This window comes from Amia ocellicauda, chromosome 6 (assembly GCF_036373705.1).
Source record: "Amia ocellicauda isolate fAmiCal2 chromosome 6, fAmiCal2.hap1, whole genome shotgun sequence".
Classification (NCBI taxonomy): Eukaryota; Metazoa; Chordata; class Actinopteri; order Amiiformes; family Amiidae; genus Amia; species Amia ocellicauda.
Window position 1 is genome coordinate 24214668 of NC_089855.1, and position 22125 is coordinate 24236792.

A 22125-nucleotide genomic window follows, 5' to 3' on the forward strand; every position below is an offset into this window, starting at 1 on the left:
AAGGGTACAACAGCACTCCCCCACAGTGCTACCTGTTTTAGGAGGAACTGGACAGAAGGGTGAAAGCAAAGCAACCTACAAGTGCAACACATTTGTGGGAACTTCTGCAACAGTGTTGGGAAGAACTTTCTGAACAATATTTGATCTCCATTGTAGAAAGAATGCCTTGAGTGTGTTCAGCTGTTATACCTGCAAGAGGTGGCTACTTTGATGAGTGAAAAATTTAGATTAAATTATGTTAAACAAAACGATTCCATTTTTTTTTATCTCCAATTGTTTATTTGTTGTATGCTTTACACTGACACATTAAACTCTGTACATTTCAATACAAGCTGGAAAAATTGAAGTGTTCTAAAACTTTAGACTGGTAGTGTATACACAACCTACTCCACACCTGCAATGTTTGGAAAAAATGTGTTGGCCAAAAAATAAAGTTTTTATTTTATAAGTATTCACCCCCTTTGCTATGACACTCCTGAATAAGCTCAGGTGCAAAACCATTGCCTTCAGCATTCACACAATAAGTTGAATGCAGTCCATCTGTGTGCAATAAAACTGGCTCACATGAATTCAGGTGAAATACACCTGTCTCTGTAAGGTCCCACATTTGAGTAATGCATTCAAAGCAAAGATACTTCCATGAAGACTAAGGAGTTTTCAAAATAACAGGATGAAGTTGTGGAAAGGCACATATCAGGGGAGGGGTATTCAAATATTTCAAAGGCATTACATATCCATTGGAGCAGTCAAAATGATCATTAAAGGGTTTAAGGTATACAACACCACCCAGAATTTGCTTAGAGAAGGGTGTCCTACCAAACTGAGCAGATGGGTAAGAAGGGCATTGGTCAGAGTATATCTGAAAGACCTACAGCGATCCATGTCTGAGATAGGAGAAACTGTCCATGTCTCAGCAATAGCTCAGGTACAAATCTGGCCTGCATGGAAGAATGGCAAGCAAGAAGTGATTTAAAAAAAAAAAAAAAACGTCCATGTAAAATCCCGCTTGGAATTTGCAAAGTGGGAGACTCTGAAAAGATGTGTCAAAAGATTCTGTGGTCTGATTGAACTATTTGGTGTTAATGCAAAGCATAATGTCTGGTGCAAACCCAACACGGCACATCACCCAGGTAACTCCATCCTTACTGTGAGACATGGGGGTGATACATGATATCAGACTTGAGTCTGATTGAGAATCTGTAACAAGAGTTGAAGATCGCCGTCTACCAACAATCCCCATTCAACTTGACACGGCTTGAACAATTTTGCCAAGAAGAATGAGTGAATATTACACAATCCAGATGTGCAAACTTGGTAGCTCTAGACTTACCTCAAAATACTCACAGCTGCAATTACTGCTAAATGTGGTTCTACCACATATTGAATTCTTATCTAACCAAGATATATATTTTTTTCCATTAACTTTCACAATAAATTCATTCTTGCCTCTTCAAAGTGTTGAGTAGGTTGTGTAAATGAAACAAAACATCCAAAACAAATACTTCCTATAGGCAGTGTGCATTTATATATCTATATCACAGTACATTTGCCTGCAAATGTGTGAGCTTAAAATGTATAAGTACATATAAACAAGATTCCTAGTTTTCTATATACAGAATATGAAATATTATATTGTGTTAAAGAAAACACTTTTATCCTAACTTTATTCATCGTCAACATTTTGATTGCTATAGAAGTTTCGGTATTCCAGTCACATTTTCATCCGTTTGGCATTGAGCACAAAAGTTTATTAAAGTATATTTAGGCACTGATCAGTACGATGATGAGCAAAGCATTTGTTAGAGCAGTCTGTTAATCATTGGTCTTCCTTTGGCTTTGATAAGGTGCTTCCTGTAGATTTTTAATAGGTTAAGGTGTTTGACATGTATTTTGGTTGTGCAGTAAAGGAGGTGGCTAAATCCTGTAATTCACTTGTGAGAACTTGATTTCTACTACAAATTCTCAATGTTTTTTTTTTTTTGTGAACCCTAGGTAAGGCAATTTTGGTGAAGGCACAGTTGGTTTTCATTGCTTAGTTTTGAAATGGTCAGCATTACGTTGATATCAAAAAGTGACTATTCTACATATTACAAATATGCAATACAATTGGCATGAAATAAAACAGAACGTACCTTAGTATTTTACATACATACAACATAACCAGGGTTCTATTCCACCTTTATTTTCCAGACAACCATGAATCCATACGAGATACAATTTATCCAGTTTTTAAGTAAATAATTTTTAAACATACAATCATGTTCCTCTGTTGATATAAACAGTCAGTTTTAACAACCTTATTAAAGTGACTTATACCTTTGGCAAACATTTTGCCCAATCCGAAATTTTATTCAGGACTCTCCAATTAAGAATATCATAAGGTAGTATTTCAAATAGAAACATTTTACTAACTAGATCTCTTGCACAACTGTCCTGCACTACTTAAGCTTATAAAGTACAAGTCACATTGTCGCTTACATTGTTTTAATTGTGTGTTTGTGCACAATGCAATCCCCAATTTAACCAAGTAGATGAACCAACCTTATAAAATGGTGGGCTGGGTAAGTAATCCCGAGGGAGGATCAAGGGTACTTTGTGTTTAAAGCCACATGCAGGGCAGGATCAGTTAAGGCAAATTTGGGAGGGAACCTTGATGATTAACAGTGAAAAGCAAGCAAATCAAATTTTTCACAATTAGTTGAGCAACAACGGTGACAGGCATGGTGCTGAGCATTTTCATTTCTGAGCTCTGATTTGGTTATCTGTCCTATTTTATGCAAATGTGATGTGACGGGAGATGCTGGGAGCACTCATGCAGGCCAATCAGTCACAACAGGGGCTGCAGTCAGCACAGCTGAGGAGCCCAGATTAAATGGAGTGAACACTGATGGATAAATGACATGAACATTGCTGAAAAGCTCATAAACAGATTTCAGAGTTCAATCCTGCCTTCCCCCTTCATTAACTGTCAGAAGAGAAAATATGATCGTTACAAATAACAGATAACAATAGGATAAGAAACATGATTAGGTTACCCTCTTCATTAAGCCTCTAAAACTGGAGAGGCCAGACGTGGTTCTTGACAACCACAATCCTGTAGGTTATGTGGGTCACTATATATAGAGACCAATTTAACTTTCCAATAACTCCAAAAGGTAAATATGACTGTCTGGAATGCCAAAAGCTGGATAGCAGCAGTTGTTTTAATTCCTAGTGATCTGTAAAAACTTCCAAGTCTGTATATTTTAGATTTTTTATTTAAGGATTAACTATGAAGCATGCTTAGCAGTAGTCTCCATAACGGTTCCAAGAGATAGTCAACAATATTAAAATCAATGTAATAATGTTACAAAGTTAAAAAATTCTAAAACTAAAACACTGGTAATGGTGCCTAACAGAGCAAGACATGTCACAATTACAGTCAGACTCACCAGCACTTTGTCCAATTTGGCTGTGGATTACTCAGCATATGTAAATCTAAAGTTTGTGACATTTCCTTTGCATTACAGTGTGCAAGGTTAAACCTTTCAAATGTAACAGTACCATGATGAAAAACAATAAAAACACCTGGACACTGGTTTAAAACCAGTGATATGTTGCCCAAATCACAAGGAATCTTCATAACAAAAATATACCTCCACTGCAATATGTACAATATCTTCAGTTCAGCATGTGTTAGACAAATCATACAAGGTTTTTTTTTTTTTTACATTTAATGTTCCAGTGCTAATTACAATCTCATTTTGTAAACACGATGTTGTGCGAAGCATTTTTCAAAATAAAATGCATCATTCTGCATAAGTAAACATTCATATATACATTTCTAATCCATGGTTATTCTCTTCTTCTTCATGTATCGGTACACTTTCGGGAGTTACATGATGGATGCCCTGGAATATGAAAAGAAAAGTACAAACGTCCTTAAATCCTGAAAGAAAATTCAGCTACAACTATCTAAATCTAAATGGTAAATGCAATAAAACATATGTATTTTGTGATTTAATCCATATCCTATCCAAGTTTAATGTTATTAAACACGCAGATCAAGGTTCGAGATTTAGTATTCGATGACAAGGTTTCATCTCAATTCTGTTCAGAAATGTATTAATTTTAATTTATGTACAACTTATTGGGTAACCTGAATGTTTCCATGATGTTTAACATACTAGGCATGCAAACATTCTAAACAGTTAGAAAAAAGAATCTTACATTTTATAGAAGTTTGGTAAAGGTCAACCTCTACAAATACATAGAGCAAAGTCTGGTAGAATTTTGCATTGCAAGACTTCATAAATACTTTTCTGAAATACTGTATGGCAGAGGTTCAAATTAATAATGTTGAAAGTTGAAAGTATAAGGTTTTCCAGATATGCGCACTATTGTAAAATTGTACTTGCTTGACTGATCATAAATATAAAGTATATTTGCATTTCAGGTTAGTTAAAATAAATAACTTGCCTTCATAAAAGCTGCTTCAATTGAATGGTCGGGGTTCATTTACAAGTGACCTGCAAAACACAATGCATAAAGGTTTTAGATTGCAGTAAATAATTAAACTATTCAAATTTCACTGCTAATATTCACATTAAAACTGTTTATGAACAAGTTTACACAATTCCATATGGATGAATACAATGTTTTCAAAACTGAAGGAATTTTTAGGCCTTCAGATACATCTTTTAAAGTTTTTTTTTTTAAATAAAGGTCTAAATGTGAAACTTCTTAAATTGCAGACTTTAACAAATGCAGGCGATTACTTCCTTACCTTTCAGTTTGAGATCATGTAGTGCTCTTGTTCAGGGAGCACATGTATGTTAACATACCTACCTGTAAAAGTGTGATGTCAGACATTTCTGGAACAATGGAATTTTGCTCTTTTTGTGAGAATTGGGGGGTGGGGGTTTTGAAATGGTCTTTATTTTTTCTGTCTTTTTTTTCTGTCTTTTTTTTTTTCTCTTAAATTGTTATTGCTTCTTTTTTTTTTTCTTTTTTTTTTGCTGTTATATAATAGACCATTTCAATTCTTTATTTTACATCTCAAATGAAGCCAAAAAAGGATTTAAGCAAAGCAGTCATACAATGCATCATTAAAATCCATACATAAAATATATACACAAAACCAACAACCAAAAGGCTAATATAATCATAGTAAAGCCTACTATGCAAAGGAACTTGTGCAGACATTTTTTTCTTCCCGTTTTTCTTTCAAAAATCAAACAAGTCTGATGGTTGTCTCTGAACGTCAAACATTCATAGTTATTCATGTATTACCATTCCATAATACGGAACCAAGCTCTCAATAAAACAAATCTGGTCAAATATCTTAGACCAAATTAAAACAAAAACAAAACAAAACAAAAAACCTATAAAGGTTATGAACTGTATCACATAATAAAAAAAGCTTTACACGTCTCCCAATATATGTACAACATTATTTCAAACAAAACTCACACGTGTACTTTTGGCAGTACTACCTTTGCAAAACTATTCAATTTTTATTTCTAGTCAATCACTAACTGTTAAAAATAACAATTCCAAAGAAATCAGGTATGCAGTCCGGGGATGATGGGAATATCCGGGACTATTCATCTTCTCCAAGACCGAGGTTCGTTGTCATCATCCTCTTCATCATCATCCTGAAGCAGAGCATCGTCTACCAAGGACTCCTCCTGAAACTAAGGCAAGTCAGGAATGAGACAGATCACACGTAAGGTTCAGCAATCGGACAAGCAGCTTCATTTCTAGAGTGTTCTCACTGGAGTACGTTCTCTCAGCGGAGGTTTCATTTTTCTCATCCACAAAGGTCATCTTACTGACAAGATTAGTTTGCTGCTTTCAGCACTGCTGGAGAAGTTAAAGGTGGCCTGTGAGCATGTTGCTTTACCCTTAGGAAATGGTCAAAACAGGACGTGTATACAGTTTAAGCCAGGAAAAAATTGATTAATCGATAACCCGTTACTGGTTATTCATCAAAACCACCACTGACTAGCCTCTGCAGAAGCGGTATGCAAATTAACCTTTGTTATAGATGGTGTCCGAAACCCCCATGTTAACAAGACAGCTTGGCCTTTTTTTTTTTTTTTTTTTTTTAAAGTTAAAACAAAATACAGACCTCCTCCTCCTCCGGCTCTGCTTCCTCGGGCTCAGTAGCGGTGAGAGTGGTAACGGGCTTATGCCAGGCAAGTTTAAGGTCCAGATTATTAAACTTTGCTCCGTGAACTGCCGCCTGAATCAAGTTATGGAACAATGTTAATACAGTCTTAAAGCATAATACATTAAAGCACAACAAGGTATGTGTAGCTAGTGCAAGCACCCAGGAAAATACAAAGTTGCAATTACAGAATGGTTATGTAGGAATGTTGAAAACTTACAGGACGGAAATCCTTATGGGATGAAACTGAGGGGGGAGTATTTAACCGGCAGTGTTTAAACAGATTTTGATTTCCAAAACGTACAGAAATATAAAAGGACATGTTTGGTAGTAATGGTACTGGCATTCATTTATATGGGCTTTTGTTTGGCATTACGTTTGAATAAATATTTTAATTTGCAACTCATGGTAAAAATGAAGGTGCTTTCAGTTTTACATTCAATTCCATTTTTCAGTAGAGTGCAGGCCTTCAACCAGCAATGGACTGACTACCAATATGAAAACTACCAAAACTTAAAATTAACCTTGCATGATTTTGCATAAATAGCCAATCTAAATGTGTAAAACTGAACTTTTGGAAACACAGATGGAAACAAACTGTCTCAAGTAAAACACTTTACTGTGAACTTGTTTTGATAGTTTGATTCTATATTACTAAAAAACTACATTAAAAATCTATTTCTCAGAGATCACAAAAGTATGACCACAGCTACTATTTTTCCCCTAGTACTTATTAATTAAAACAATGTAAAGTTATTTATAATCATGTGTACTTACAACCTCTGCTTCTGCCCTTGTCTTGTATTTAAGTATAGCATTAAGAGATGAATCATCAATCTGGCAGTCCTCGATTTCACCAAATTGCTTTGAAAAGAGTACAAAGTTTTAAATTACTTTCACAATACTGGGGGAAAATGCAAATTTTAGTCAAGGGATTTAAAAAATAGAATGTATTACTGACATTAAAGATGTGCATATTTTGCATTAAGGAGAAGAGGAACAAAAATAAATATAACTAGAAAAACAACTTCACCCTACCTTACACTTCCCTAATGTACCATGATTTGGACTGACATCCTATACCAGAAGGCAAGACCTAATATTACATTCTGATACAAGACTAAACAAATCAAGAAAAAACAAAAGAAATTAAACTGTTTTTCAATTTTCTACAGTGGATAACTGAATACTGTCCATCAGAGCAAAGCCAACATTTACAGCAAAAGTAATTAAATTTGACATAAATCAAGAGTAAAGATTCTCTCTAAATCACAGACTGGTACAGTTAGGCAAATTGTTAATCTTTCAGTTGACCTCACATTTCCTTTCAACACCCATTTACTTACTGCAAAATGTGGGAGTAAGTCTACTCTATCAGATTCTGTAAAACCAGAAATCTCTAAAGCTCTGGGTCGGTGGTCCACTACAGCATGGACTGTAGCCCCTCTGCCCCGGCCCCTGATGCCTCTGCCTCGGCTCCTGAGAGATCCCCGTCCTCTGGCATGGGTCCCCCTACCACGCACCGAGGACAAGAGTCCCCTTTTGGCAGCCTGATGTAGAAAAAATTAAACCAAAAAGGAAAATATATATATACATATTAAAAGTATAGTTTTTGCAAAACCATGAACTATTTTAAGTATAGCGCTGAAAATAATGACTAGCTTTTCATTCACGACTGAGCCAAGAGCATAAGACTTCACAATATGTTGCAACATTGACCCAAATTCCAAATACTAAATAAAAAATAAAAATTGCCTCCAAAAGTCAGCTCTCTCCATGGATGATACATTTTTAAAACAATAGGCAATTAGAGAATAACACTGAGGATTTATTCTTAAATCAGTCATATTTATGAATATGAATCACAAAGATAATGTATATAGATTTCATACCATTTAGTTACATAACAAAAAACTAAAACACTGAATGACAATGTGGCTACACTAATTTGGCAATACGTACAAGAATAAAAGACATACTATTTCCAAATTAAGAGTGCCACCTTGTGGTCTGGCTAAGATCTACAAATACCCTTGAAAGAACTTCAGCCTATTGACACCTACTTCAACATCCCCCGAAAAATGTTATGAATGAATTTTGAATTTAAAGCATCACCTCTAACTGAAGCTGTGTGTATTTCTTTCTCAGCTGTGCAATGTCTTCACCAGCCTGCATCTTCTTATACAAATCCAATTCGGTATCCAGCAGTTCTTTCTGTGTCTGAAAATATATGTATATATTTAAATGCACTTAAGACCTTTAAAAGTAAATCAGGATGAAATCAGTAGCTTTAATATAAAAAAAAAGTATTATATTGTAATCAGCCATATAAAACATTTCATTACAATCATTCAGTGCAAGTGTCAAGTCGTCTTAACATTTCAAGAAGCTGTTCAGAAAATGAAGAACTCACCTGAGCCTTGGTTTTTATCGTTTTCTGTACAGTGCCACTGGAAATCGATTTGATTTCATCCTTCAATTTGGTTATGCTTTTTGTCATTGTACCTAGAGTTTCCATAATTTGAGCCTTGTCTTCAGGTTTCATCGATTTATTCTTCTCCAGTTTTGATATTAAGATCTTCAAATTAAGCACATCACCAAAAACACATTTTACATATTAAAACAAAATACATGCAAACTTCTCTACTGAAATATCCATTACAGGGGGGAACAAATATCAACATTGTCCATTGCATTAAATAAAAAACATGTATGTAATCTGTTACATCTTTGAAAGTAAGGCATTACCTTCCAGTAAATCCATAAAATCCAAAATAATTTCTAGGCCCACCTCTATGCACAGTACAAGTGGGGTGCTATGGTGTACAGAGTGCTAGCCAGAATCTGGACTGTCATTGCCAACTGCATCTCGCATGCTGAAATGGACAAGCGCTATGGAGCTTGGGTAGACTTGAGTTGACCATGGTTTCCTAGGCTTGTCATGCAACAGCAACTCCTGTAGCTTACAGAGTGCCTTGTGAGCAGTTTTATCAATGAGCGCTGCATGAGTTCACCCCATGATGAAATATCTTTGCAGACTGCACCATGAAGAAGAACAGACTGCCTTGCAGCACACATTGTGAAGGACTTGTTCTAGCTGCCTACATTTCTCCTGCATCAGTCATAGCTATGAGTCAAGTCAAATTGGAATATTTGCCAATTTAAAAAAATAGATTTTGTACCTTTTGCGTTTCAATGTGTTTTTCCAGTATTTCCTGCTTCTTCTTTCGCACATCTTGCTGAAGCCTTAAAGCTTCCTGTAAGAATAATGAGGCATTTTCTTACTATCAGGACAGTAATAGGATAAATGGGATTTGAAATGTAAAATTCTTAAATGGGTTACGACTCATTTGGACCATAATCCATTATACATGACAAAACAATGTACCTGTGCATTAAGGATTAGAGAGAGAATTGCATTAATTAACAAATAGCCTAATTTTAGAGAACTCATTCAGATAGAATTCTGTCCTCAATTTCCCTAGTACTGTCCTAAAACTTTTTTTGAATACATGTTTTAACCATTAACACTAGAACAGATATCTCTTGTGACATCAGCAAAACACACTACAGAGAATTGTTGTGATTAGTGCATTATGCACTCTATGGTGTAATGCAAAAATCTGTTATTCTTATTAAAACAGTAAAGAGCACCATTAGAAACCTGACATACAGGTGTAATCACCCTAGGGGTTTCTTTAAAAAACAAATTTTAAAAGGCCATGAGCAATAATTACAATCTGGGAAAATATTTTGAACTTTTTGAAACTGTCCCGTTAGTAAATAGAAGTGGATAATTAACATCAATTACTTTTATCAGATTAATAAATAGCCTAACCCTTAAAAGCCTCACTTGAGATAAGCTAAAGGCATGTGTCATAACTGTGTGCAATTATTTAAAGGCCATAATATATAGCCTAACTTGTAAAAGCAGATACATTTAAACATTAAGCAAATAAGTAAATGTTTTGAAAAAATATTTGAACAGTTTATTGAATGGGGAAAAAAACTAAATCACCTCTTCCCATTGTAATGTCATTAATTCTACATTCTGGTAAGTTAGTACTGTAATAATAAACATATACAGATACAGATGTTGTCATAAAGCTATATGAAGAATACTTGCATATCTAATGATAATACAGGGGAAAAGACTGTACAGTAAAAACTAAACTAAATTTCACCTACCTGCTTCTTTTTCACAGTTTCATCTGTACTACCAGTGTTTACAAAAGGCATGTTTTTCTGAGCTGCTTTTAGGGCAGCCGGGTTGTAAACTGTTTTTGTAAGGCCTGTAGACGTCGACAACACCTGAAAAATAAGGGGGGGAGGAGTGAAAAACTTTCCTCCAACATTTTAATATATTTGTATAAGATGTTTCCATTTGCTTTGATCTACAGCTTCTCTTTTCCATGTCATGCCCGCAAAGTGTATGATTTTATCTTCCCATTTTTTCATCTCTTAGGATATATATATACACACATATGTGGGTGTATATGCATTACACATGGATGAGAACAGAGACTGAAAAACAATATGGAAAAATTGTTGCCCTTTTGTCCCCTTTGGGGGTTTCAAAGATGTAATTTACAAAAATAGTCTAGAATAGATTAACTCTTATAATTAAAATTGTAGAAGTAAAACTGGCATCTGCTATTCATAAAAAAATGATGCATAGGTAAAAGTGATTTAGATTTAAGACTCCTTAATTTAGATGAGAATAATATTAATTTGCACAGAAACCTGCCATTTAAAAATAATTTATAACATCCCACATTCACTTTCTTACCTTTCCTGTTGTAACTGATGCTGGTTTTGAAGAAAAACCCAATCTATCCTTCACAGACAATTTAGTGGCATTCTAGGAAATAAATATATATAACTTTAAGACATTACCTTACAAAACCTACATGCAATTATTATTTTCTTACTGAAAGCATCCCTGATGAACCATGTTCAAAGGTTTGCACATTTATCATACCTCAGAAACGGTGTTGGGATCTTGAGGCTGTGTTGGTTCGGCATTACTTGTTGGGATGGGACCCAATCGATCTTTTACAGACTGCTTCAGGGTTGGAACAACAGCTTGCTGACTGGCAACCTGTGGTCCCTATAAAAAATATAAATCAACACTGAAATTCTGATCATATTCAGAATATGTCCATACATAAAATTGCATTCGTATACATTTTTGTAAAATAAATTGAAGCATTAGGTTTGTATTCCCCCATTTGGGAGAACATGGAGCACTGGCTATAGTATTCGTATAACTATCAGTTGGGCATGTTGATATTTTTGCAGGTTCTCTTCAAAATCCTTAGCAATAGCAGTAAAATCCTACTCAACCAGGCACTACCATTTTTACTACTGAACCTGTGTGTTACTGAATCTCCAGAGAAGACAAATTCTAACAGGGTAGGACTGAACAAACCTAAGCCAGGATTCAGATCTGGGTGGAAAATTACCTGCATTTGGCGAATGGCGGGTGTTAATTTTTAGCACTGGCAGTTAACTTTGCCTTATCTACCAGTCACTGTGGTGGGTGGATTGTCAGCGGTAGACAATTGTTTTGTTATTACTTAAAACAACACTTGTCTCAGATTGGACAGCCTTTGACAACAAAATGCAGTTGCTTAGTAACAAAGATGCAGGTTTGCCGAGGTGCAAAATTGATTCATTTTCTGAGTTAGTCATGAGCCATTAAGCCTTAGCCAAGGTACAGACGAAGGAAAGCTAGCCAGCTGAAATGCAATATGGCAGTAGAGATGATGCACTGAAACAAAGCAATTTCCCTCAAAAAAACATCACTGTGGGGCAAAAAAGTTAATTTCCCACCCTGATTCAGATCAAACATTTTTTTAAATTATTGTTAAGCCTGTTTTATGATCTTAAATTAAGAGAAATTACCTGTGGAGGAAGCTGTACCTGTGCCGCTGCATCTTCTCGATGCCAAAACACCTTGATAAACCGATTGTTAAGCACTGCTTCTGTACTTGAAATCGCTCTCTTAGCCTCCTCATGTGCTGAAAACTGTATAAGAGCACCTTCTGGATCATTCTGATAAGCAACCTAAAATACAAAAAAAAATGGAGTCCAATTTCCTAAATTAAACTAAAAAGTTAAAGGCCTGAACCATCAAACTGTATAGAAATTGATATATTCACATTCTAGTGCCAGACTTATAGAACAAACAAATCTGGAGATTTAAATGCATAAAAAATAAACCTCTGCACAACCACCAGACATTCAGAAATGTACATGGGAGTTTTTTAATTTAAGATGTTGGCATAACCTTCGTACAATATCTATTTTAGACCAAACATATTAATTCTCAAAAAACAATCAGAGAATAAATAAATAAATCTCTAAAAAGAATAAATCTCAATCTCACCTGAAGGTTAACAATGGTTCCAAATTTACTGAAGTGCTCATTAAGCTTGCTGATGTTATTGAGCTCCAAAGGAATCTTCCTCACTTCTAACTTTGCATTATCAGAAGCAAATGGGATCTTCTTTTGAAAGCCTTGATTATTAGGCTTACCGAAATTGTGTCTGTGTAGAAATAAACATGAAGGTATTAATACATTTTCAAAAACATTCAATTAAATTTACATCCCTTCCCTCTTACTGTGAAAAGTCAGGATTATTATTTGGTTTAACAAAGTCTGTAAAACTCCAGTATAAGTGTATATATAAATTCACACCAAATTTGCAATTCTTACTTGTCAAACCAAGGCTTCTTTGAAAGAATTCCACCTTCTACGGAGCCGGACACTCTTTTTCTGGAGTCCGATTCCACGACTGTTCTCATGCTATTATTGTTTGATGTTTTTTCTGCTAAAAAGGAAGTCAATTTTGGAGGGAAAAGAAAGTTTAATCTATTTATCATCTGGAACAAGTCAAATCCTTTTATAAACTTTTTAAAGCACTCTGCAGGTTTAATTCTGACAGATCAACCACTTGAACCCAAGAGCTTGTAGCTTAATGTATCCACATCTCAACATGTACCAGAGGAGTAATTTATAGAAAAGTTGTCCATACCTCGAGGTGGAAGGTCCACTTCACCCAAGGTGAGGCCTATTAAGTTTGGTCGTTGGGCATGAACTCTGTGTCTGTACACAGGTCTTGAAGTGCTGGTTATGCTTGGTGCTTCAGGATTATACACATCTGTTTCATAGGTTTCTTAAGGGAAAATTTTTTTATACACAATTAAATAACTGTTGAGGTATAATTTCTATTTCATATTGAAAAACTGAGGTGCTCACCACAGTAATATTAACATCATATTTACACAGAATAAAATTACTTCTTTGACAATTCCTTCCTTCAAAATATTTAAATGATCCCCCCAAAATATCTTGCCTGACTCACTTCCCACTCATTAACCAGAAACATGAAAGTGGGCATACATGTTTTCCTATCAAGATCTCATCAGTATCACCTGAAGTGAAGAGAGGAGGCGGCTGTGCCTGAGGAGGAGGGTGGTGGATCCCTGATGTGACGATTGTAGGTACTGAACTGGTCATGGAGTTTGGTGGAGCATCCATGCCAGCAGGCTGCAGTGGTGGAAGAGGAGGTGGTGGACCTGTTAAGAGATGAATACCAATGCTTAAAAAGAGCATGTAGACCACCAATACAGAAAAAAAAAATGCAATACCAAAATAAGCGTTAGTGGTATCAAATGTATTTACAATGCAGTAGCAGCCGCCAAAAAACAATCCAAACCCCTATGAGCATGCACTCCATGTAGTTCGCTGGTCGTGATATTTACCTGCAATAGGTGGAAGGCTTGGAGGTAAAGGACCTGGTGGAGGTACTGGTGGCCTCAAATTCACAGGTGGTGGAGTCAACAAAGGAGGTGGTGGAGGAAGGCCAGGGGGGGGAGGAGCTTCAACAATGGGAGGGGGTTGTGCTTGAAATGGAAGAATGCCTGGAAGGTTCACATCTTCAACTACGAGAGGATCGCTGCCATGGTCAAAAGGGCACATGTCGCCTCTCATGCAAAAACCTTTTTCTAAAGAAAGAACAGCAAGAAAGAAATAGGTTTAGAGAAGTGAAGTTAGTTTGGTCATAAAACAAAACTTCACTAGGTGAAATCTGTGAGCCCCCTAATTAGTCAGCCCTGAGAACTACACCAGAACCCAATCACCCCCCGTAATCACGATTTCATATCTCATAAAGGTTTTATACCATCATAGTCCCGACAGCGTTTTCTCTGCAGAGGCCCTCTTCCAAATGAGCCGTGTTCCAGCTGATCTTCATGAAACTCTGACCAGCTCTCTGTGGTACTGTTCCCATGGTGGGTGGGTGCTATGACAGTTATAGTACTGCTGAGTGTTGGGACCGGAAAATGGGTAGAGGAAACATTTGAAATCAATGTCGCTGGGGTATAGTTGTTTTCTGCAGGATCTGTTCTTTCTGTTCTCTCATGTTCGTACTTTGATTTTCCAGTGTCCTTTTCTAAAAGTAAAAAAAAACAAATTTAAATTCACAAAAAGAGTATGATTCTAAATTTTATATCTCAAAAAGCTTTGGTAAAGATAAAATAAAATGCTGCATTAAAATATGTAACAAAAATGTTTTCCTACATAGAGTATACAATATATTTGTGCATGGGTGTGTAGCCTATATTTACACACACATTAAATATATACAGTGGGGGAAAAAAGTATTTGATCCCCTGCTGATTTTGTACGTTTGCCCACTGACAAAGAAATTATCTCCCTTTAAGAGTGCTCCTAATCTCAGCTCGTTACCTGTATAAAAGACACCTGGGAGCCAGAAATCTTGCCGATTGATAGGGGATCAAATACTTATTTCCCTCATTAACATGCAAATCAATTTATAACTTTTTTGAAATGCGTTTTTCTGGATTTTGTTGTTGTTATTCTGTCTCTCACTGTTAAAATACACCTACCATTAAAATGATAGACTGATCATTTCTTTGTCAGTGGGCAAACGTACAAAATCAGCAGGGGATCAAATACTGTTTTCCCTCACTGTGTGTGTGTGTGTGTGTGTGTGTGTATGTATGTATATATATATAATTAATTTTATTTATTTATTACCAGCATCACACCCAACACAATTATATCATTAAAGTCATGTTAGTTCCTCAGTGTGATGCTTTATATTTATCATGCAGGTGTTTCGAGAGATTGTTTTATGGTTACCTCTGCTTCTTGTTCTGCTCTGGCTCCTGGACCTGCTTCTGCTTCGGTCTCTCTCACGGTCCCTGTCCCTATCCCTGTCACGGGGACGATCTTTGCTCCAACTTCGGCTGCGACTCCTACTGTAACTGCGACTGCGGCCCCTCCTCCGGTTGTACCGATCCCTGTAAGAATCCCTCCTGGAAGGATTGCGGTCGTAATCCCTTTTCCGAGAGCGATCATCCTTCTTGCGATCATCTCTGCCCCTGTTTGGACAAAATGAATTTACTGCAAGTTATGTATTCAATGTCATTGCACATTTAGACTGCCTTGAGTTGCATGAAAAGAGGAACCAATAGACTTCAATTATAGATCATTCCATCAACACAAACCATCAAGATCCAATTTGGTGGGACATTTCATAATTTAGGTTTAAAAAAAAAAAAAATATATATATATATATACACAAGGTCAAATTGAATCTTGTTTCCCCATTTGTTTCATTGTGTGTAATTCACTGGCTTCAGATGCAGAGTAGATAACAAAGTAGTAAATATTTTGGACAAAAGGAAATCACCTTACTCGTATATTCCTAAAACTACTGATAGGCAAATATGACAATTATACATATTCACAGCATAGGAGATTTTATCACTTTTTGTGAGTATGGTATATATTGAAATTTACTGCAAAAAAAATCCTGTATCACAAAGACCCAATCGATGACAGCAATATATAGAAGATCTTGATTTGACATCTTAATTCTAAATGGGATGAACCGATATCAAATTAGTGGTTTGCTGGAAGAATCGATTCTGACAGGGCATTCTTCCATTAGGTGTATAACTAAATACAAATGTATTCTTTCCTGAACTGTAATTAAAATGATAATGCTGCCTCACCCATCAAACAAAATATAACATTACAACACATGTATCTGTGTAAATACAGTGTTACATACAATCATCATTATTTATTTAAGTCTTAGTTAAGTGATTTAGGCCTACATTACATTTAAGTCATTTAAGACGAGTTTTATCAAGTTTTGTTTTACATTATTTTCACTCTCTGAAATTTAGAGTTGCCAGTAATATGAACAGCTAGGCTCACTACTGCCACCAGCACAGCAGATATAAAGAAAACATGCACGGTCAGAACATCCGCTTCTTTTCACATTGCAAACCCATAGGGCAAACAGCATAGCTAAGCGCTGGATACTCTCATTGATAATATTGCAAGGTTGAAGGCACCTTGGTAGTCATTAGGAGTCAGATAGGAGTGCAGAAAGCCAAGTAACGCCCAACAACCAACAGTGAGCTCCAATATTGGAATTCTGGTCAGCTGGCTAATGACATTGCCCACATTTTAATCAATTCTCTCTAATTCCCAACACACAGTAACAAAGTACTTACCAACTGAGCAATTAAAGTTCTGTCCTAATGTAATGATATTGAATTCAACTTTTGTTTCTGCTTTTGTGTGTGCGTGTCACGATTCAAAAAGTTCAAGATAGTATTGCTCGAGTCTTTGGCATAAATAATTCCTCAAATTTACAGTGGTCTTGCAGGGTTTAGAAATGGATCTATGTATTATACCTTGCAGTGCAACAATACTGAATAACAGATGCAAGGTGATGCAACTAATCAGAAATTTGTGGGATGGAACAAGAGACTTCTCTTGTTAAGGCGGCATGTGGTTTCTTCACACATACTCAAAGTTCTCCCCAGGCCTTTTTAGACAGGTTAAAATAATTATGCAAAAAAACAAACAATGTTAGAACCTTACATCAAGATAAACAGACATGGGCCAATAAATACTTTAAACCTTGTGGTTTAAAAAAAAAAAACGCATTGGGTGGCCGTGCATTATTGAATTTTCCCTTGTATTTTAACAGTCCATTACAGAAAAAAGATAGTCGCTTCACTTTACACATTTGTGGGAAGTGACAACCTAAAGAAACGTGACATGCTTTTATTAGTTATCCAAAGACTAGACCCAAAACTGGATACATAGTGAACAGCCCCTTCAATTTGATTACATAACTGGAATAACCTGATGCCTTACAAACAGGAAAAGTAATTTGCATTCACCTGTTATCTCTGTATCGTGAGCTGGATTGCTGGGGGCTGTGATTTATTCTCCTTGAGAACTTCTTTTCTCGATCTTCATCTTTGTTTTGCTGGAAAACAAAACAACTATTTAAAAAGGCTCTTGAATGTATAAGCAGCATTACAGAAATATTTGTTGAATTCTGAAAGTAGGAGGAGTGAGTGGGCAGCATGGCAAATATATGGCATGCCTTTAATAATTTCAGAATCAGATGATTCAATTGAGAGAGCTTGCTTACAAGTAGCTGAGTGTATTGAAAAATCGTGCTTCGCTCAAGCACAAGATTAAAAAATATTTTAAAATGTAGGTTTGAATCATTATTATATAGTTATACATAGATCAAATTTGTAAATGTATACAATCAAATGTGTAAATATATACAATCTATGGATAAAACCAAATATTATTCAAATACTTAAAACACTAACAACAACAAAAACCTAGAGGAAAATATTTTCATACTCACTTCTCAGTCACCTGCCCAGATCACACATATCTCGTAATGTGGGTAATTGCAAAAAATGCACTACTTGCATGTAGGCCTATATGATTTAATGTATAGAATGTATTATTTTCACAGAATCTAAAGCATGGTCAAATTGCTTGATTTCATGGTTTCACATAGGCTACCAAAGGAAATATTGTGGTAATCAATATCTTCCACATGCCAGTTTCAACAGGCAATTTTTATTTTGTATAATTCATTAATGCATTTATAAAAATAAATAATGAATAAATCTATAAACAAGAAAAGTAAATGGCATTTCATAAGTAACATACCTCCTCCTTTTTCAGGTCATCTTTTTCTGGGCGCTGGTGAGCCTCTATTCTTACAGTTGAAGAAGGCTGCTCAAACTGAGGTAGGCCTAGGTAACTTTTTGTGTTCACAGCTTCGAAAAGTTTATCTACAAAGGTCTGCGTTTCTAAAAACAAAAAGCAAATTAATTTATAAAACATGCACGTACACACATTATAGATAATTTACAAGACACAAAAATACAATGTATTTCATAATAATGCAGTATTCTATAATCCTATAATACAAAAACTATTTTTCCAAATGCCAGGCATAGTCTGGCAGGGGTAAAAATTAAGTTATGAAATAAAATATGGGAGTAGTGCTCAGTCAGTGTTTTGTGATATTATTTCTTGATTTCTTTTTTATTCAATTACATAAAACAGGTACAAAATAATGTAACAATGCAAAGTCCCCATCTATGATAATAATGTCTACTGTAGTCCTTTAAAACATCATCCTTATAGTTCTCTCTATACCAAGCCCTAATACCAACCCCACTCACTAGCAGTGAATGTAAATGTTAATATAAACCTACCTTTCTGAAGGAATACATCCAACTGGTCAATGCATAGTGCTTTCAGTTCTTTCTCGGTTTTATCCTTCTTCACTAAGGCAACAACATATTTCGCAAGGGCAGATGGATCAGCATCACATCTAAAAAAAGGAAAAAGACAAAAATGAAGTGAATAAGCAAACAGGCTACATATAAGCCTACATTAAGATCCAACCATATACACAGCAAAGTTAAATAAAAACATCGGAACTTTTGTTTCCCTCTTAGAAATACTTTGACTAGAACTTGCAGCAATGGAAAATGTAGAAAAACCAGAATGACGAATTCCATTATTTGCAAGTATTTGGCTTCAGAGTAACTTCATTAACTGGCTAATGAGTAAAACCAGTAATGGCCAAGTGCTTTATCTCACTAATGTATGCATATTGCAAAGTATTATCCTAGGGGGCTGTCAATACTGGCTCAAAGGTACCCACATTAAGTCAAGTCAATGGCACAATGATATTGACGTGTGTAATGCCCTGCAGCTCGTCCAAGCAAATTACACATGTGACGTTTATCTTAAATTCGTGAGACAAAAGTATACAAAGCAATGTTATGTGCATATATTTGACACACATGTAGCATTATATATATATACCGATGACGTGTTTAAAAATAAATCTACATTAATCCATAACACATTGAGTGAGCATGGCACCGTATTTGACGTGCTATACACGGAACTGAATAATGCTTACTTAACACGCATACTAACATTTAGCATGTGTTTAATGCATAAACAGAATCATTTGCACAACGTTCACAGCAAATTAATGTTTACATTCACTGAGGATCACAAGCTACAGTGAATTCCTAATCAACTTGATAATAAACGAAGTGCCATGATTACTGAACCTGTATCACGATGTAACTCAACGTAGGAACAACATGTAGTGTAAAGAGCAACTGCATGTGCAATGCATTTTGTAATTCAGGTTTCATTTATCATGCAATACAAAGTCTACCTAGAATCATTCAATTCATAAAAGTTACACAGCTACTTACATAGGTTCGAGCGTCTTAGAAAGCCACGTCTTCAGAGCATCAAGGTTTTCTATTATCATTTTAAAAACTGATCAACCGTACTAAAATCGTCCAGGGCTAAGCCCCCTTTGAATGGAGAATCAAATGAAACCGAATGGAAATCGTGTTTATCCCCCAATAGCAACTTGCAATGTGTGCCGAAATTCCCCCAAAGGCCCGACGACACGTACGGGAGAAATGTGCTCACTGAGGACCGAAACACCGTATTGTTTGTTTAATTCGCCTGCTATAATCGGGATGCACTGCAGTTTTTATTTAAGGTTGGAAACGATTAATTGCATAAAGCTGAAATGATTTAGATGAGACTTCTTTTTGCAGTTTCCTTCACTCCTCACTCCACGAAAATGGCGGCCGTTTACTATCGTTGCAATGCAAAACATCGCGAGAAGACGTTTACGCTCCCTCGCCTCTCTCCGTAGTTACGTCACAGCGTTCACCGGGAATGTCATGTGTGTGTAACTTGAAGTTGCGTGTTGCTGTTGTTTGTTCGTGTGCGTAGTTTTGAGGAAAGGAACAGAGTTATATATATATATATGTATATATATATATATAACAAATTCATTGATTTTCTATGGTTGATATAAAACTAAAATAACACCATATACCATATCAATTATACCAAGAATACCATGACCAGATACATTGCATGTTAAAGTGTGTTTGTGCCAGAAATGTTGTATTTCATTTTGCCATGTGTTCAAAGGTTAAGAATGTAATTCTCTTATTCTGCAGGCCATAACACTGTTTGTCTATGTAGGAGACAGAAATGCTACAGCCCATAACATATCTAAATAATTGTATTTTAACCAGGGATAATATAAAACAGTACTTCATATTAAAGAACTGGATATATGTATGAATCAGCATATGTGCAATATAGCATGAAGGCAATGTTACTTTAAATGTATTCAATTAAATCAATAGAAAATCACATGTTCCTGCAGTATGAGTACATTGGCATTACAGTTTCAATATTAGAGTAAAAAGCAAATATCAGTCTGATACCTCTGATTAAGATTTTATAAATACAGGTCCTATTTCATGTGCAGAGGAAAACCATTCAGATTAGTATAATTATTATATAAGTAAAACTTGAATGTATATATATATATATATATATATATATATATATATATATATATATATATATATATATATGTGTGTGTTTATTAAAAACACTGTTAGCAATAGCAGGTTTATTGATTGTGTTCTCATTAGTTTTCTATCTAGGCATAGATATTCTAATCTATAAAGTACACCTTTCTACTGTTTATGCAATAGGAACCTGTACATTATTTCACAGTCCTGTCTTTACTATCCCTATCCTGAAAATAGTGATATGCACTGTTATATGTAAGATATTTTGTACAGCCTTATGTCTTGTCATAACTTTCTGGATAGCAGAAACACAGCAGTGAAATTACAGCAGTGCAGGATTTGTCTTCCCCTTGGCAAAAGTTGCTTATATGATAAAATTGAACTAAAAGTGATCTATATATTACCTATACACTATAGCAACATGTAAAGATGCATAAAACCAACATTTTAGGAATCATACTAGTTCCCCGTTAACATGCTTCACGAAGCCGTGGTGGTATTTGTTTGCTCTCATAATATGCGTATATGTTTAAAGAAACATTTACAAATAGAACATAGTCAATATGTCTACTTATTCATGATCAGTGTAACTTACTGAACTACAAAACTCTGAATTTCGTGTTAATTTAGATTGCAGTAATATAATTGAATCAATGAATGTGTAACTAACCTTATCAGTGAATAATACATCCAGAAACATGTAAATTATTTACAATGGTTTCTCACCTTGGAAATACCTCTGAATTATAATATCTCCAGAATTTTAACTCATAATATTTGAAATGCTGTTGTTCACCTTTAGAAATCCAGTATGAAATCATCTATATGACATATACAAATGCTTGGTAAATTGGGAAAATATATATTTCCAAATATTTATTATATTATGTCATTATCACACTATTTTCTAAATAGTGATGTTTTTCAGGAAAAGGTATAGCTTCAAAAGTTCCAAACCCTTCAAAGAGAACCACTAAAGGCTTTTCCTGAATACACTGAAAATTGTGATTAAGCTTTATATGCACCAGTAGAACAAACAAATAGAAAGGTTTCACATACACACAATGATGGATATGCATAGAATAATGCATTTGTTTTAGTTTTAATGAAATATATTCTGCTATGGAAACATTAAATGAATGAATAGATGCCAAAATGTAAAACAACACCTGTTTATTCTGAAAACACACAGTGGAAAATATGAGTCAGTGTAATACTTT

The 22125-nt window shown here is 35.2% G+C and overlaps 1 protein-coding gene across 2 annotated transcripts; it reads right to left on the reverse strand.

Moving 5' to 3' along the window:
• Positions 1-2161: 2161 nt before the first annotated feature.
• On the reverse strand, positions 2162-20165 carry rbm26 (RNA binding motif protein 26). Of its 2 annotated transcripts, none has more exons than XM_066706687.1 (23): positions 19769-20165; positions 18743-18861; positions 18189-18331; positions 17390-17478; positions 15324-15565; positions 14341-14610; positions 13922-14164; positions 13592-13735; positions 13192-13332; positions 12873-12984; positions 12543-12702; positions 12059-12220; positions 11133-11261; positions 10941-11012; positions 10340-10462; positions 9334-9408; positions 8565-8729; positions 8267-8371; positions 7498-7701; positions 6929-7015; positions 6113-6226; positions 4459-5675; positions 2162-3890 (listed from the first exon to the last, which is right to left on the reverse strand). In XM_066706687.1, exons 1-22 carry the CDS (start codon positions 19825-19827, stop codon positions 5586-5588), a joined length of 3048 nt encoding a protein of 1015 aa, XP_066562784.1. In that variant the 5' UTR covers positions 19828-20165; the 3' UTR covers positions 2162-3890; positions 4459-5585. The 2 variants fall into 2 exon arrangements, with proteins under 2 accessions (XP_066562784.1, XP_066562783.1); XM_066706686.1 differs by having other exon boundaries at positions 12873-12987.
• Between the last annotated feature and the right edge of the window lie 1960 nt (positions 20166-22125).

Coding starts and splice junctions, on each gene's coding strand:
- rbm26 (XM_066706686.1), bottom strand. CDS start 19,827: ATGATAATAGAAAACCTTGATGCTCTGAAGACGTGGCTTTCTAAGACG. Junction 12,703..12,872: donor AAGAAGCCTTGGTTTGACAA/GTAAGAATTGCA, acceptor ATTTCTACACAG/ACACAATTTCGGTAAGCCTA. Junction 7,016..7,497: donor ACTTACTCCCACATTTTGCA/GTAAGTAAATGG, acceptor CTCTTTTCAAAG/CAATTTGGTGAAATCGAGGA.